The 15,487-nt window shown below is 44.2% G+C and overlaps 1 protein-coding gene across 1 annotated transcript in view; it reads right to left on the bottom strand.

Annotated features, from left to right (window-relative positions):
• The window catches only part of MGAT5 (alpha-1,6-mannosylglycoprotein 6-beta-N-acetylglucosaminyltransferase), a gene marked incomplete at its 3' end in the record, with an annotated part of 356,096 nt that overhangs the window by 84,472 nt on the left and 256,137 nt on the right, over positions 1-15,487 (bottom strand). The window contains exon 11 of the mRNA XM_081095204.1: positions 1,435-1,568. Coding sequence (XP_080951330.1) covers positions 1,435-1,568 — 134 coding nt within the window. The remainder of the gene's footprint in view (positions 1-1,434; positions 1,569-15,487) is intronic.

Here is a 15,487-nt window from a genome sequence, read left to right on the forward strand (position 1 = left end):
CAAAGATGTACAAATTCATGGGAAGACTACAGATAACCTGCAGAGAGACTATCAATAACCATTTATAGTCTAGCCTGATTTTATTTTACTTGAGAGGATTAAATGTGGAATAACATACGTAGGAAGAAAATCTTATTTACCAGCCCGCGTTTCAGCATCTCAGCACCACTGATATTTTGTGCCACATATTCCCTGTTGTGGGCAGTCCTGTGGCCTGTTAGATGTTTAGCAGCATCCCAGGCCTTAGCCCACTAGATGCCAGTAGTACCTGCCCCAACAGTCAGACCTGCCACATGTCCCTTGGGGTGAAACTGCCCCTAGTGGAGAACCTCAGTACTCCAGGAAGACAGAATTCTAGCCATTATAGCAAAGAGAGTTACTATCTGGAATTAAATCTGCTTCCATGGAAAAGGGCCGATTTCATCGTCTCTTCTGCACAGTTAGCATTTTAGAACTGAAGGCGGGTCACAGTGCTTTACTTTTTCTGAACACGGGCCAGAAAACCCACAGCAGGGAGTCCAGACCCTGTCCATCACATGTGCTGCCTTCAGTGGGCTGACTTCTAACTTCCTCAATGAGCAAGACATGAAAATATGAGGCCAAAGTTCCTGACTATTCAGAAAGCAATTACTTTTTATGTTTAGAAAGAGGCAGGTTTTGAACTCTTGGGAGTCTGTTCCCTCCTACACAAACACATCCTCAAAGGTAATTATGATATTCGCATAACGCCCATAGAAAAGATCTGCACCTCATGTCGATAGGTCACACTGCATTCGGTTCCTTTCCTGTCTTACCTTCCCCAGATGTGCTCTGGAAACCATCCAGGAGCACCAAGCACCCTCTGGGGCCCAACAGCCCAGCGCTTTTGGAAAACCTGGTTCAATCTGTGGCCAAGAGAATGTTGTTTTGTTCAAGATCTCCCTGAGCAAACGGCCCGCAGTCAGTCCTGGAAGGCATTTTCCTTTCCCGGTTAACGGAAAGCTGACCAATGTGTGTACTGACTACAGCCAAATGGATGCGAAGGCCGCACTCCCCAGGCAAAGGGAGCGTCTGTCTTTCCATATCATCTCACAAAAGGCAGAGGCGAAGACTTGGCAAAGGTCTCTGTGCAATGCTTTGCTCCGGAAAGAAACCCAGCTTCTGTGGGAACTGGCTTTCGGAAGCAAGTACAGGATGTGAAAGAGGCTGTAATGTGTCACTCCAACACGCAGGGAGTGAAGGGCTGTGCTGGGCAGACGGAGTGGAGGAGCTGGGACAGCCTTTACCAGACACTCAAACTCAGAGCAACCAAATCCCTGCACATCTTGTTTACTTCTAAGCAGATTAGAAGCACTGGGCACTGGGCTTGATTACTCCCTGGATCAAAGTGAAGTGAAATTAACCAACAAGTCTTTTCAAGGAGTGAGAGAGAGAGGCGGACACCGACTGACTCACCTTCCAGAAGTTGTCCACTTTGCCGTACACGAGGGACTGGTTCTGCCTCTTGATCTCGTTGATGTGGTGGACGTCGCTGGAGTTCAGGTGCTGCTCCACCACAAAGCCCAGGAAGCTATTGTCTGGGGTGTGAGCTGATGTGGAAAGGAAGGAGCAGGGCGGTTAGGATTCAATCAGCAAGGAGCAACGACCGTTAAAATTTAACACAGGCCGTCTCGCAACAACTGAATGTGTTCCTCGTACCCGGCTCTTTCTTCCCGGGGAGGGGCGAGGGGCTGCTGCCCCCACACATCCCCAGCAGAACATTCACCGAGAGGAATTCTCTTCAAGATGGGTTAACCTGAGCCAAAGCCTGCTTTTTTTTTTTTTTTAGTGGAAAATGCACTTGTCTAAAAAGCATTCAGCTGTGTGCTCTCCTCTTTCCTGTTTCCTCAGAACAAGGCTACTTTACTCCTGACAGAAATGCCCTCCTCTGGGCTTTGCCACTAGTAACCAGAACTCTGTAGGGAACAGGGCTGAATCAGTAGTTCTCAGTAGGGTTGGGGGTGCTTTCGGGGAGCCCTACACACCCTATCCAGACTCCAGCTGTGGTCAGCGTCCAGGTGGCTAAGAGGAGGTTTGGGACAAAACCAAACACCATCATCCCAACCCTCTAAGAATTACTAGTGAAAGGCGTCATTAAGGGGCTGTAAGAACTGATGAACGGAATGAAGAAAGAATAGAAGGTGGAGCCTACAGGGATGTGAACCACCCTGAACAGCCAACCACCCAAAGACAGTGTCTAGTCTACAAAAGGACAGACTACGGAAGAGAAGAGGCGTTTTCCTCTGCATCTATCATAATTCGAGCTCTAAAACTTCACCAGTTTTAACACCTGACAAGGAGAAATGCAGCCCTTACCCCTTGTCAGACATTTGTCTCTTATGCCTACAATTTTAAAAGAATTTCCCCAGAAGACAACAATCAGAAAACAATTCTCTCTGGATAAAAAGACCCTCCTCTCCTGGACATCCATTCTGTCCAGAGGAACATTGGCCCCAGGCTGTTGAATGAAGCCACCGCTCCGTCCCACGCTGACTTGCACAGAGCAGCGATAAGTAACTTAAGCGGATCGATCCTCGGCATTCAGTAAAATCCACCCAGCACATATTCAACACGACCTCTTTCACTGGTGGGCGGTCGACAAACGGAGGAAGTGGGTTCCTTTGTCTGGCTCGTTTTCTCAGGACTCAGGAGCTCTCTTCCAGGCAGGGAGCCAGCTCGGCAGCCCTGAGGGGGGCAGGGTGGGCACAGGGAAGGCCTGGGGATCTGAGGCTTAGGGCCCTCTCTCCAAAGCCTGGAGTGAAGATGAAGGAGGGAGGGAGCTTGGGCCCTCTCTCGAACACTCAGAGTGAAGATGAAGGAAGGCGCCCTGGCGGGAAGCCTGAACTGTGGGGATGAAGGGGCTGCACACGTACTGCGTTATCACCATCCAGTCTCCCAGGCTTTTGCCTAATGGGGGTGACAGAACGAGGAGATAATGGGGTTGTGACTGGGGAGTTGCGGTGGTCTTGCCAATCTGTTATTTCATTTCTGTGTTTTTGAACAAGTGCCCAGAGGCCATGGCATTGGCTGCAGTTGGCTGGAAAGTAAATCACTGAATAAATTCTACTGCCAACAAGAGGCCATCATTGCTGGTGTCTTTTTTGAGGAGCTGGAGGGGAGGGGACTGAAGGCACCCAGGGGAGGAAGCGAGCCCACTGCACTCAGAAGGCAGCTTCAAGTATTTCTCTGTAACCCTTTGGTTAATTGTAAAAAATCTGAAATAGGATCTTGACACCTTTGAGGTTGTGATTTTTATCTTCAGGAAATTTATGTGGTGACCAAAGTTTCATCCTTTGAAATCTGTCTCTGTAGTTCAGTGATCTAGTCCCTGTGTGGGCACTTTCTGAAAAAAATGAAACAATCTAGCATTGAAAACAATAGGTTTTATTTCATGTTAAAATACACTCAGGTGTAGTCAAAAATAAAATGATCATCAAACCCAAAAAAGAAAAAAAACAACTCATACGTTTTTATATTTTTGTGTCAAAGACCACTCTAGGGCAGCAGTTGCCAACCTTTTGGACCTCAGAGACCACCAGTGGTCCGCAGACCACCAGCTGCAACCGCTGCCCTAGGGCACAGTCTGAACAGTGAGAGGGACGGCAGGCCTTTGTTGCACTGTGACCATAATTTGGTGCTACATCAACTCTGACACTGTATAAAGAATGAATTACAAAGACTACTTCTCCTTTAAGTTTTCATCCCAACACTTTATTTCACCTCCTTTCTCTTGTCTGGAGATGTGAACTTGAGGATCAACCACCAGCAAGTGCACCACCACGTGATGAGAATGGTCCGACCCTCCGTGTTTCTTCCCAGGCACCATGGACCCTGCCACAGGACCCTGGGAGTCTGCAACAGGGCTGCACCCGCCCAACAGGCGATTTGGAAATAACAGCAGGGCAGGCCTAGGTTACTTCCAAGGAGCTTGCCGGCAGCTGGGTACTGCATGGTGATGAATCAAAAGCCCAAGTACAGGCTGATGCTACCTGAAATGACCTTTTTGTGGAGATCCGCGCTTTGCCTTTTTGCTCTGCCCTAAGATGGGAACACAGACTTTAGCTGTGTTGGGCGAGTTTCTAAGAGAAGGTATTTAGATATTTCAAGGGAAATCAAAGAAATCCCATCACAAATGGGACACAGGAAATCACTCTGTCCCAGGAGATAAACAAATGTGCTTTTTAAAAATATGTGTTTTTATTAATTTTAAAGAGGAAAGGGAAGGGATATATAGAAAGAAACATGAATGACGAGAGAGAATCATTGATTGGCTGCCTCCTGAACACCCCCTCCTGGGGATCAAAACTGTAACCCGGGCATGTGCCCTGACCAGGAATCGAACCAGTGACCTCTTGGTTATGGGTCCATATTCAAGTACTGAGCTACACTGGCTGGGTAACAAATGGTTTTTAAAAGAAGGCTGATATTGGAGTTCTGACTACGTGCTGAGTTCATGAAAACCTGATAACATGTTTGTACAGATGGGAGGACAGAGAGAATTACTTAAACTACCCATGTCTACACACCACAATGTGGGATTCAGAGCCAGACCAGCTGGTTCCAGAGCCCAAGCTCCATAAAGCACTTCTAATATATAGCCTCGTAGTCTAAATAATGTATTTTCTGGGCTCTGTGAATTATAGTAGTAAACATGCTATGGAGGAAAATAATATTAAAAGGTAGGCGGAAAGACACACGAAAGACTCAGGGAAAAATATATCAAAGATGTATCAGCTTCCTCAGCAATTTATGCCATCTGTAGGTAGGACCCCGCTGGGTTTTTTACACCTATAAATTAGAGGGACTTGCTAAACATTAACAACGGTCTTAAAATAATTTAGGACTTTTTTTTTTTTATTAAGAAAAGCATTATTTTAAGCACTTTGGGAATGCCTATTTACAAACGATTATAAACCAGTTTGATGAGTTTCCTGAGCAAATTATGGTGATGACTTCTCTTAAAAACTGTTAGTTTAGCTTCAATAATTCATTCAGTGGCAAACATTTTAAAGCACTATTTCTACAACCAGGTTATATGCTAGGTATTGATGGATTCCAACCAAAAGATGATTTTCTGCCCTCACAGAACTTACTACTACTGAATAAGTGAGGTGTACACTGTATGTACACCATGCAGTAACAATGTCCTCTTCTTCAAACGTAATTCAAAAATTTTATTAAGTCAAATGGATCTTTCTTTCAGTGGCATAAATCTCCAAGGTCTGTTTTTCCACCAAGACCTCCAAATCTCTAAGAAGTGTAAATACTCGCTTTAACAGGTGTCAGCTGGTCTTTGCTTACAGCTGGCCCCACAGTGTTGGAACCCGCTGCCTCCAGGTCACCAAGAGCAGAGACCCCAGAGTCAGCCTGGGCCCCTCCCTCAGCCAATCAGCAAGTCCTGAGGATTAGCTTCTCAGAACTCTCTCAACTCCTCCCCTCCTCTCTCCACCATTCTTAGCTCTGGCCTCATCAATTCTTACTAAGGTTTTTGCAATAGATACGTTTTCTTTTTCCCGAAATAGAAAGGTGTTTTTTTCTTGATTATAATAGAAATATACCCTCAGTGTAAAACTTTTTTTCAGAGAACAGAGAAAGATAATAAGGAAAATAAAGATGTCATCCATCATCTTACCACCTAGAGATAACCACTGTTAATGGGCTTTTCCCCCTAGACTAAGGGATCTTTTTTTGTCCTCAAATCAAAATTGGATCCTATTATACCTACTCTTTTGGGAACTTTCTTCACTTACACAATGTGCCACAGGTGCCTTTCAGGGTTAATAACCACAGCTCGTCGCTGCTTGCTAAAGCAGTACTTCAGTGGGTGACTTATCTCATCAGCCACGATGCCACATGTTGGGCTGCCAGCATTACTCTGTAGAACTAACCAGCCTTCCCCCCAGGCCATTCGAATCTTTTTCATTCAGACAGAATCCTGACCCCTCGGCTGTCCCCACTCTCCCCGCCTCAGAGAATAGGGCACATAATCCAGAGGGCTCCACCTGACCTGAGCTTAGTTGAAAGATGGGTTTATGATCCAAGTCCCACCAGTCATAGTTGCTCTAGGACCAGTCACTGTCCTCCTGCTCCATTCATAGAGATGGCAGGCTGGAAGTCAAGAGCTATAGATGCCATCTGTGTGCCTATGTGAGGACAGCTGCCTGAGAATAATGCCAATCCAGAGAAATGGAGCCAAGAGATGGAGAGAATAAAGACATCTTCCAAGCCCCAAATTAAGCTGTCTAAAGCCACTTTCGACAATTCCCAGTGGGAAGAGCCAACAAATCCTTGTGATCAAGTCTAGATGACATACACCCTACCACAGACGTTTAAGATGATTCCAATTCTTGACGATCTACATGTCTCCCCACCTGAATATAAGCTCAATGAAGGGAGCTTCATTCATGCCTTTCAGCTCACTGGTATAGACAACGTACATCACACAGATCACTGAACCCCTGTAAACTCTGTCGTGAATGTATAAGTAGTCTCCGAATCTCCAGTCTTGACCCTTTCCCTCTGCTCCCTCACTCTAATCCATCCTCTGTGGTGCCTGACCAGGTGGTCTTTGAAAGGAACACGTGAAGATAGCAGGTTCCTGCTGAAAGACGCCACCCTCTTCAGGATGAAGCAGGGGGCACACCTATCATTCAGCTTCATTGCAGGACACCCTTCCACCAACACTGCTCTTCCACAAGACCTTCTGGGGGTTCCCAAAGCCATGCTTTCCCGTCTTACCTTATGCTGACATCTGTCTGGCACATCTATCACTTCCTCCTCCTTTTAAGTCCCGGCACCCATCACCTTCCAGTTGAGGGATTCCCCCTTCCTCTCAGATCATGAAGAGTTAGAGCCCCACCACACACCACCATCTGCCCTGACAGACTGCAGGCTCTGTGAGGACTGAGCCATGTTTAAGTGTCTGTGAATTCCCAGAGTCCAGTAGAAATACAGCAAATATGTTTTGAATGCATGATTAAGTCAATGGGGAATGCTTAATTAGCTGATGAGATTGATTTGTAGGTAGATCTATATTACAAGGCAGCAGTGGCTATGCCTAAACTACTTCTACCATCATGCCCTTTACACAAAAGCCCCAAAACCAAAGCCTGTTTTTCAAGACAGCTCATCACTCTATCCCAGAACCTAGCTCAGGTCTGGTATACGTGATCAATAAATATTTATTGAACTGATAAATCAACAAAAAGTTGATGTTGGGAAGAAGGGAAACAAATCAGTAATATAAACTTTTAAAATCCTAACATCACAGTTTTTTTTTTAAATACATTTTTATTGATTTCAGAGAGGAAGGGAGAGGGAGAGAGAGATAGAAACATCAATGATGAGAGAGAATCACTGATTGGCAGCCTCTGCCATGCCCCCTCCCCCCCTACTGGGGATGGAGCCTGCAACCTGGGCATGTGCCCTGACTGGAATAGAACCATGACCTCCTGGTTCATAGGTCGATGCTTAACCACTGAACAACACAGGCTAGGCACATCACAGGTTTTTAAATATCTTCACTCATTTAACATCAGAACATTTATTGAGCACGTACTATGAACCAGGCAACAACTTCGAAGCTGATGACATAGCAGTGAACTGACAAGCATACATGAAGCTCCCTTCATTGAGCTTATATTCAGGTGGGGAGACAGGTAGTAATAAATAATGTTATAGATAAAAAAAAGAAATAAACACAATTGGTTTGGTGATCAATACTGAACTCTAGCTAATGGTATCATGCTAAAACATCTAAGGATTAAGTGTTCTTTTATGCATAATAAAGGTGAACTGATGGATGAAGAGAACTGATGGATATTCATGGATTGATATGTCATAGAATAAAGCAAACTGTTAATTGTAGAGTCTAGATGGTGGGTTTCTACTGTACATTTCTCTCACCTTTTTCATATATTTGAAAAATGTTGTTAAAACAAAGGAAGACTATTGTCTGCCATCATATTCACATTGTTGATTCTAATTTCTATGATAATGAAACTGGCATGATATAAAAAACTTTATTGAAAAATAAAGATACATCACACAAGAAGTAATCTGGTCTTTAAAACTGTATACAGACAGTGAGTGATGTTTGCTTTGAATTTTACCAAAACTAACTTTTTTGAAATGGTAGTGGTACCAGGCTCTTTGAGTGACAGAAGGCTGGGGCATGGGCTGGGGAAACTATTATAAATAGCTGAGTTAAAAAGACAAGTGCCTGAACCGTTGGCAGAAGCACACTAGAGTAAAATTTTCAAGTGTCAAAAAACAATTTATGAGCAACGGACTCCTGAGAGAACATCGCACGTGAAGAGACTTTGGCTGTAGAAGAAACTGCAAGCTGATCCTCTTATTCACTGGTCTGCACAGCAGTGGGAGCCCTCCCGGCCCAAATTAAAGGCCAAAAGGGCAGTTTAAATCACAAACAGCCCTTTGCTTGTCACGGCCTAAAAAGAAAACCGTACATGGAAGCAACTGACCCTTAGCTGAAGCTAACAGATCTGCCCCTGCCGTGAAAGGGAAGGCTCGTTTCTAAAACACTTGCTTTTTGCCCAGCCAGCATGGCTCAGTGGTTGAGCACTGACCTATGAACCATGAGGTGGAGATTCAATTCCTGGTCAGGGCACAAACCTGGGTTGCGGGCTCGATCCCTGATGTGGGGCGTGCAGGAGACAGTCGATCAATAATTCTCTCTCATCCTTGATGTTTCTTTCTCTCTCTCTCTCCCTCCCTCTTCCTCTCTGCAATCAATAAACTATATTTAAAAAATAAATAAAACTCTTGCTTTATCAGGCAAAAAATAAATAAAACTCTTTGTCAACAAGCCACTACTTCGATCTGATCCTGCATATACACGTGGCTGGAAGTTCAAGTCCTCGGAGAACTAAGAGTTAGAATGTCAATGACAATCAATATGATCTGAACAACTCTTTAAACCTAACCACGTGCATGAGTTTGTGGGGAGACAGAGAGAGCAACATGAACCTAGGTGCCTCAGGAAGGTTCTGGAATATGAAATCTGTGCAACACTTCTTACCCTTCCCTATCTTCTTGCATGGACTAAAAACAGAATAGGCCTTAGCATTCAATTTAATTTAATTTAATTCAATCAATAAATATTTTCTGAATGCCTGCCATGTGCCAGGCATTCTTCAGCATGTTGGAATTTTAGAATGAAAAAAACAGACAAAACCCTTACTAACACATGCCTCAGATTATAGGGGAAAATAATAAACAAAAGTAAGCGCGACATAAATGCTGGCTGGTGATATAATTATGGAGGAAAATAAAGCATTTACAATGGGGGAGTGAGTCAGAGTTAATCTCACTGAAGTGTCATTTGAATTAAAGACCTGTAGAAGGAGATAGGGAAGTCTAAGGAACAACTAAGAATGTTCTGGAAGACAGAACAATCAATGCAAAGGTCCTAGAGTAGGAGTGTGCCCGGGCCATCCAAGAAACAGCAAGGAGGCTAGAAAGCAGTGAGCAAAACGACACACAGTGAGAGATGAGGCCAGGCAGGTCGTGGGCTAGACCACACCAGGCCTTGAGGCCACTGGCACGACTTGTCTTTCCCTATGGCAGATCCCGTGGCACTGTGAGCACAGGGGTGTCATGATCTGACTTAAATTTTAATTCACTTCATTTTGTAGTTGGGTGTAATTGTTCTTTACTCATTAATTCAACAGATATTTATCACCAATGAGGTTTCCACTTCAGGCACTGAATCATGCTCAAAGGCTCACAGAGTGGGCCCTGGGCTGGAACACAGGTGCTATGAGAGCCTCAGAGAGGACAGCCGGCTTACGAGGGAAATCTTTCCTGGGACGTGTGCCTCCCGAAGGATGAGCAGGCGAAGGGGAGTGAAGGAGAGAGGCTTCCAGACAAGGGAGCAGCCTATCAAACAGTCTGGCTGGCAGAGAGAACTTGGCACCTAAGAGCCAAGAGGAGGCAAGACAACACCTGAGGTGGGCAGGAGCTGGATGGTGCCGGAATCCTGACAAGGAGGTTCGGATCTAGGACCTGGTGTCCTCTTTAAAGCCTCCGTGGTGTGTTCACTGGAACAAAGAGAAGATGAGGCCAGACAAGTATGTCAATCTTTCTACCATGAGCATCGGGGAAGAATGACCTGGGCTGGGAAGTGCTGTGTTCAAATCCAGCTCTGCACTTACAGTTCTGGGCAGATTACTTTAAACTTCTGGGGCTTAACTTGAATAACAGGGACTAAATGAGATTATGTATGTCAAGTATAGGCACAAAGCTGGTGGCCAGTAATGAATGACTTGGCCCCTCTCTCTCACCAAATCCTAATCCCAATTTGATGAACTGGCACAATTAGTTCTTCATCTGCAGCCTTTTAACAAAAAGGCCATGCACCCTTTCCCAACACTTCACCTAGAATCTCAAAGGTGAGAGAGCACCGGGAGTGCTAAAGGGGCATAAGTTGGAGAACTGGAAGGCTTTATTTTGCAGTCACCATGAAGGTCAAGAGTGAGGCATTCGCTCCCCTGCACTGCTTTCCTTTCCAAGAATTTTGCCCAGAGAATGGGTTTTTGTCAGCTGTCTTAATTTCTTCCCTCCTCCTCTGCATAACCTTCTGCTCTACCCTACACATCTCCCTTACCATGAAATGGGATGACCAACCATCTGGTTTGCGTGGGACAGAGGATGTTCCCATGATGCAGCCATTCGCCTTGAAAACTGGGATGAGTTGGTCATCCTTACTGCGAACCAACACTTTCACACCCTCCCCCTCCCAGAAGTGTGACAGAACAAACAGGATGTGCTTTGCCTCGATGTTGAGGTCCGCTCTGCCCCATTCAACAAAGCTGTGATGTCTAAAGTGGAGGTATGATAAAGCCTTAATTTTGATCATATGCCTCCTGCCCCATAAGGAAGAAACCTGGAGAGCAGACACCTCAGCATCCCGCATAGCCCAGCACACCGTGCATGGTCAGTACATACACTGAACAAGTGGTAAAGGCAACAACCCCAAAATATTCCAGTCCAAGTCTTCAACTCACTCCCACAATGAACAGCAAATGAATTAGGCTTGGTCACTTCTTAAGCCCTTGTTAAGGAACAACCTTGGGGAGATAGGGAAAGAAGGATGTTAAAAAAAGATGGACTGGAGATGAAGTGGAAAGACTAAATTAACACCTCCCAGGTCTCCAATCTCTTCACTCAACTTCATTACATCTCTGACTTTCCTGCTTCAAATTACCTCACAAACCGAAAAAAGCTGAATAGTCCCCAGCCTCGACTGTAACTACAGATTGCGAGCACCCAAAAGGCAAATTCTTTAGAGTCTTCATATTGTGAGTGGCAGCTGAAATGTTGCAGGTACTCAAAAAATTAGTCTACTAAATAAACAGAAACCTACAGAGGCAGACACTACTAGAAATAAGAAAATGTTCTGTGATAGTGATATGAATAGTGAGGCTGTTAAGAAGACAGACTACTAAACATTATTCAAAGTTTTCCACTGTAGGATGTAAATATAGGCCTGAAATGAAATTTGCCTGAAACTAGGAATAAGGAGTTTAATCATCTCTGCTATTGCTACTTCCAGCCAGTCTCCAGAGGAAGAAGGAATAACTTCATTAGGTGACTGTTTCACCACTGATGATGCTTTACGCAAGCCAGATGTGGCTGTGAGAGAGGGTGTCTGCAGGTAGATCATTAGAACTACCTGAATAGCGGACAACTCAAGCTAAAAGTCATCACTGTGGGGTTTTATTTCTCTCCTCTAAACTGTATAGACAAATGCCTTCTCCATGGGCAGATTGCTTTCTTTCTGAAGTATAACATATCTTGCTTGGGACTGAGAAATCATAAAAGAGATTGTCTTTGGGAGTTAAGAGAAAGCAGCACACACAGCAGACTAAAGGCCACCGGCTAAAGTGATGCCTACATGTTTGGTCAAGACAAGTCCCTGGAAAACTCAGAAAAAGCAACAATTAATTCTCAAAAGCATCTCCAAATAAATACAGATTAGGAGCTAGCGACTTGAACTATAAAACAGACCTAGAAATGATGGTTTTAAAAAATTATATAAGTGGAAGACAAGGAGACGCAAAATTTTAGTGTGTGTGTGTGTGTGTGTGTGTGTGTTAAACCAACGTAAAAGGTAATGCTTGCACTGGTATACGGGACACATTTTTGGTGGGGAGGGGCTTTCTCTGTTTCTGTAATAGAGTTATGTGTCTTTTTAAATTTCATTGGAAGATGGAGAAAGACATTTAAATAGACCCTTAAAAAAATTCTGCTCTCAGGGTGATTTGAAGGAGGCAGGAGTGGTGAGGAATCTGGGCGGCACCTTCCAGACCAGCAGGCCTCTGGGAGGCTCAGCCAGGACCTGGGGAGGCGGGTACTTGAGGGAAACAGGGGCAGGGACCCGGCACACACGGGCAATACATGAGCATATTTGTACATCAATTATGTAATGATTACTATCAGCCCATAAGCTAAGCACCAGGAAAGCTGCACTTCAGACCACTAGCACAGCCACATTTTCTCCAAAGGGCGAGGTAATCAAAGATTTTGTGGGAAAGACAGGGCTGGACTGGACTGGACCCCACCCCTTTGTCATGGGGGAGGGAAGAGCCCCTCTCCCAAAGATGCACCCAAGTTCTCCGAGGGCAGTTTTGGGAAGCAGGGTGCAGGCTTGCTGTTTGCTGCTGCAAATTCTTCAACACATTGCAACATGATAAAACATCTCAAGCTGCTTCACTGCCCTCTCTCCTCCATTGAAGATAGCTTCATCCATGGGGAATTTTCCCACCAATTGTTACTTGATGGATTTAGCAGCCAGTGAGGATCTTGCCTCGCTCCATTATCTCATTAGCTGCTACACAATGCTGAGTTTCTAATTCCTGGGTCCTTTTGCATTTATTAGCTGTGATTTCTCCATGATTAACAACTTTCTCTCATCAACTATCTGACTGTCTTCAAATACAATTTGTCTTAGAAAATCAGGATCAAAGTGGAATTCTTTTCCCGTATTGTTCAGGGTAATGAAGATGTATCCTAGCAACTTGCAAAGGTGACCGATTGATTTTGTGGGTTTTTCTCATTTGAAGTATCATGGACTCCTGGATCATTTGTCATTGGTCTGATTTCAATCCACTGCAGTGATTATTCATTTTGATATTCTGACTACCCTATCTCCGGCTCCTGTGTCCTCTGACCCACCCCCGGTTGGCCTCAGCTCCCAGGATGTCCCCTCTTGCACTTATCCTGCCCTAGTCGGGGAACCAACTACGTATCTAAGCAGGGGTTCCTTTTAGTGGGAAAGTGTTTAGGGAATACTAGTCTGAGTGCTAGTGAGTCATCCTTACTTTTGATCCTTTCAAAGTACAGAGCTGGGAAACATGGTCTTTTTAAAGAGAAAAATTTCATACTACTATTGATATTTCTTATTCAAGTTACATATTATACACTCTTTACTTAAATTCTTTAAATACTTCCCCTTTCTTATATTCTGAAAATTTTGGCTCCTACAGTATACCCAGAATATTTTCAAATAACAATATAAATGTTTCCCACTATAAATGTACAGTCCAAAGACTGTTTTGAAGTCACTTGAAATGAGTATTTTCTCTGCATGAGAGATTGACAGCACCTGATATATCACTAGGTTTGTTTTGTTTCAGTTATTAGTGAATACTTCCCTCTTTGATTTTTCTTTTTAGGTTATATAGAAACAGTAATGGTTCTAAAGTGGAAATAAGGTACATTAAGAGACATCTACTTTCCACCACTGACCTTATACACCCCCCTCCAGTGATAGTCATTTGTATTAGCTTATTTATTACTCCTTTATTTCTTTTGAAAATACAAGCAAATTTATATACACTACTGTACTCACACATTTCCCTCCACACCCTTCTGATATACAAGGGAGAGCTCTGCACACAGCCCTGCACTTGGGTTTTTATCACTTAACTAGAGGCCCGATGCACGGAATTCGTGTAAGGGCCTTGGCTGCGGCGAGGACCTCTGCTGCAGCCCCCGCCTGCCACTGCTGCCACCACGGCTGGGGGCCTCTACCACCACTGCCACAGCCCTGCCCACCACGGCTTTGTCCAGAAGGAAGGACATCCGGAAGGATGTCTGGTCTAATTAGCATATTATGCTTTTATTATTATAGATTATTATACATAGAGCCTAGACTCTGTCCACAGACCCTGTTATTCACTCAGTCCCCTATGGGAGCATTCAGGCTATTTCTAGTCTGTACTGCAAATAGTGCCCCAATAAACAGCCTTTGCACAGGCCTCTTTCTATTTCCCTTACCTACCTTTGGAACAGGTTCCTAGATGGGATCTCTTCAGTGCAAGGAAAGATGCACTGGCAGTTCTGCGAGGTGGTGACACCTACCCCCCCAGCATGAGGGTGAGAGCAGGCTGCTGTCCCTGGGCTTCGCCACTGGAATGGCTGGGCTAGCAAACCTTTGAACGTTGGCCAATCTGATATGTGGGACGTGGTATCTTGGTGCGGTTTGAAAACACATTTCTCTATTGTGAGTGAAGTTAACATATTTTCATATATTTGAGGTAATACATTTCATTTTCCTCTGAAATGGTAATAGCTTTTGCCCATTTTCATACTGGATTGTAGAATTTTTTTACTCATTATTTTTAGAAGTTCTTTATATATTAGGGATACTAGCCCTCTGCTAAATAATTTGCTTATGGCAGTGGTTCTCAACCTTCTGGCCCTTTAAATACAGTTCCTCATGATGTGGCCCAACCATAAAATTATTTTCGTTGCTACTTCATAACTGTAATGTTGCTACTGTTGTGAATCGTAATGTAAATATCTGATATGCAGGATGGTCTTAGGCGACTCCTGTGAAAAGGTCGTTCGACCGCCAAAGGGGTCGCGACCCACAGGTTGAGAACCGCTGGCTTATGGCGTTATTGTTTTTGACATACACATTCTTTTTTATTTTTTAAAGGGCTGTCTAATGTACCAGTTTTCCCCTTGATTCCTGCTGAATGAGAGTCAATTAGGACACACATACTTCCCAGGGAACAGGAATTAATCTGTCTTCATCTCTAGTTACACTGTAAGCAGTGAATTTCTTTCATTTCAACCCACACTTGTGGAAATCCTCCATTTATGTACAACAAAATGTGTTTTTCAGGACTCTGAATTCCAACATTCTAAAAGAGAACTTTATAATACTTTCTGAAAAAGCTTATTCCCATCCCCTGGGATCAGAAAAACTCCATCCGGTGGAGGGCAAAGACATCAATTCCGGCCACTTTAGACATCGGTAACATTTTTCCATTTGGCATTAACACAGGTTACTTCTTAGGTTATTTTGTATGACCTCATCCCAGCCCCTCAAAGTTACACATGCTTTATACCATGCTGACCAACCATCTGTCACCCAACAAGCCCTATATTTTTTTGTCCCCTAAACTGTGCTCCAGGAACAGTCACGTTTACCATGCAC

The sequence above is a fragment of the Myotis nattereri genome, assembly GCF_964212035.1.
Source record: "Myotis nattereri genome assembly, chromosome: 7".
Classification (NCBI taxonomy): Eukaryota; Metazoa; Chordata; class Mammalia; order Chiroptera; family Vespertilionidae; genus Myotis; species Myotis nattereri.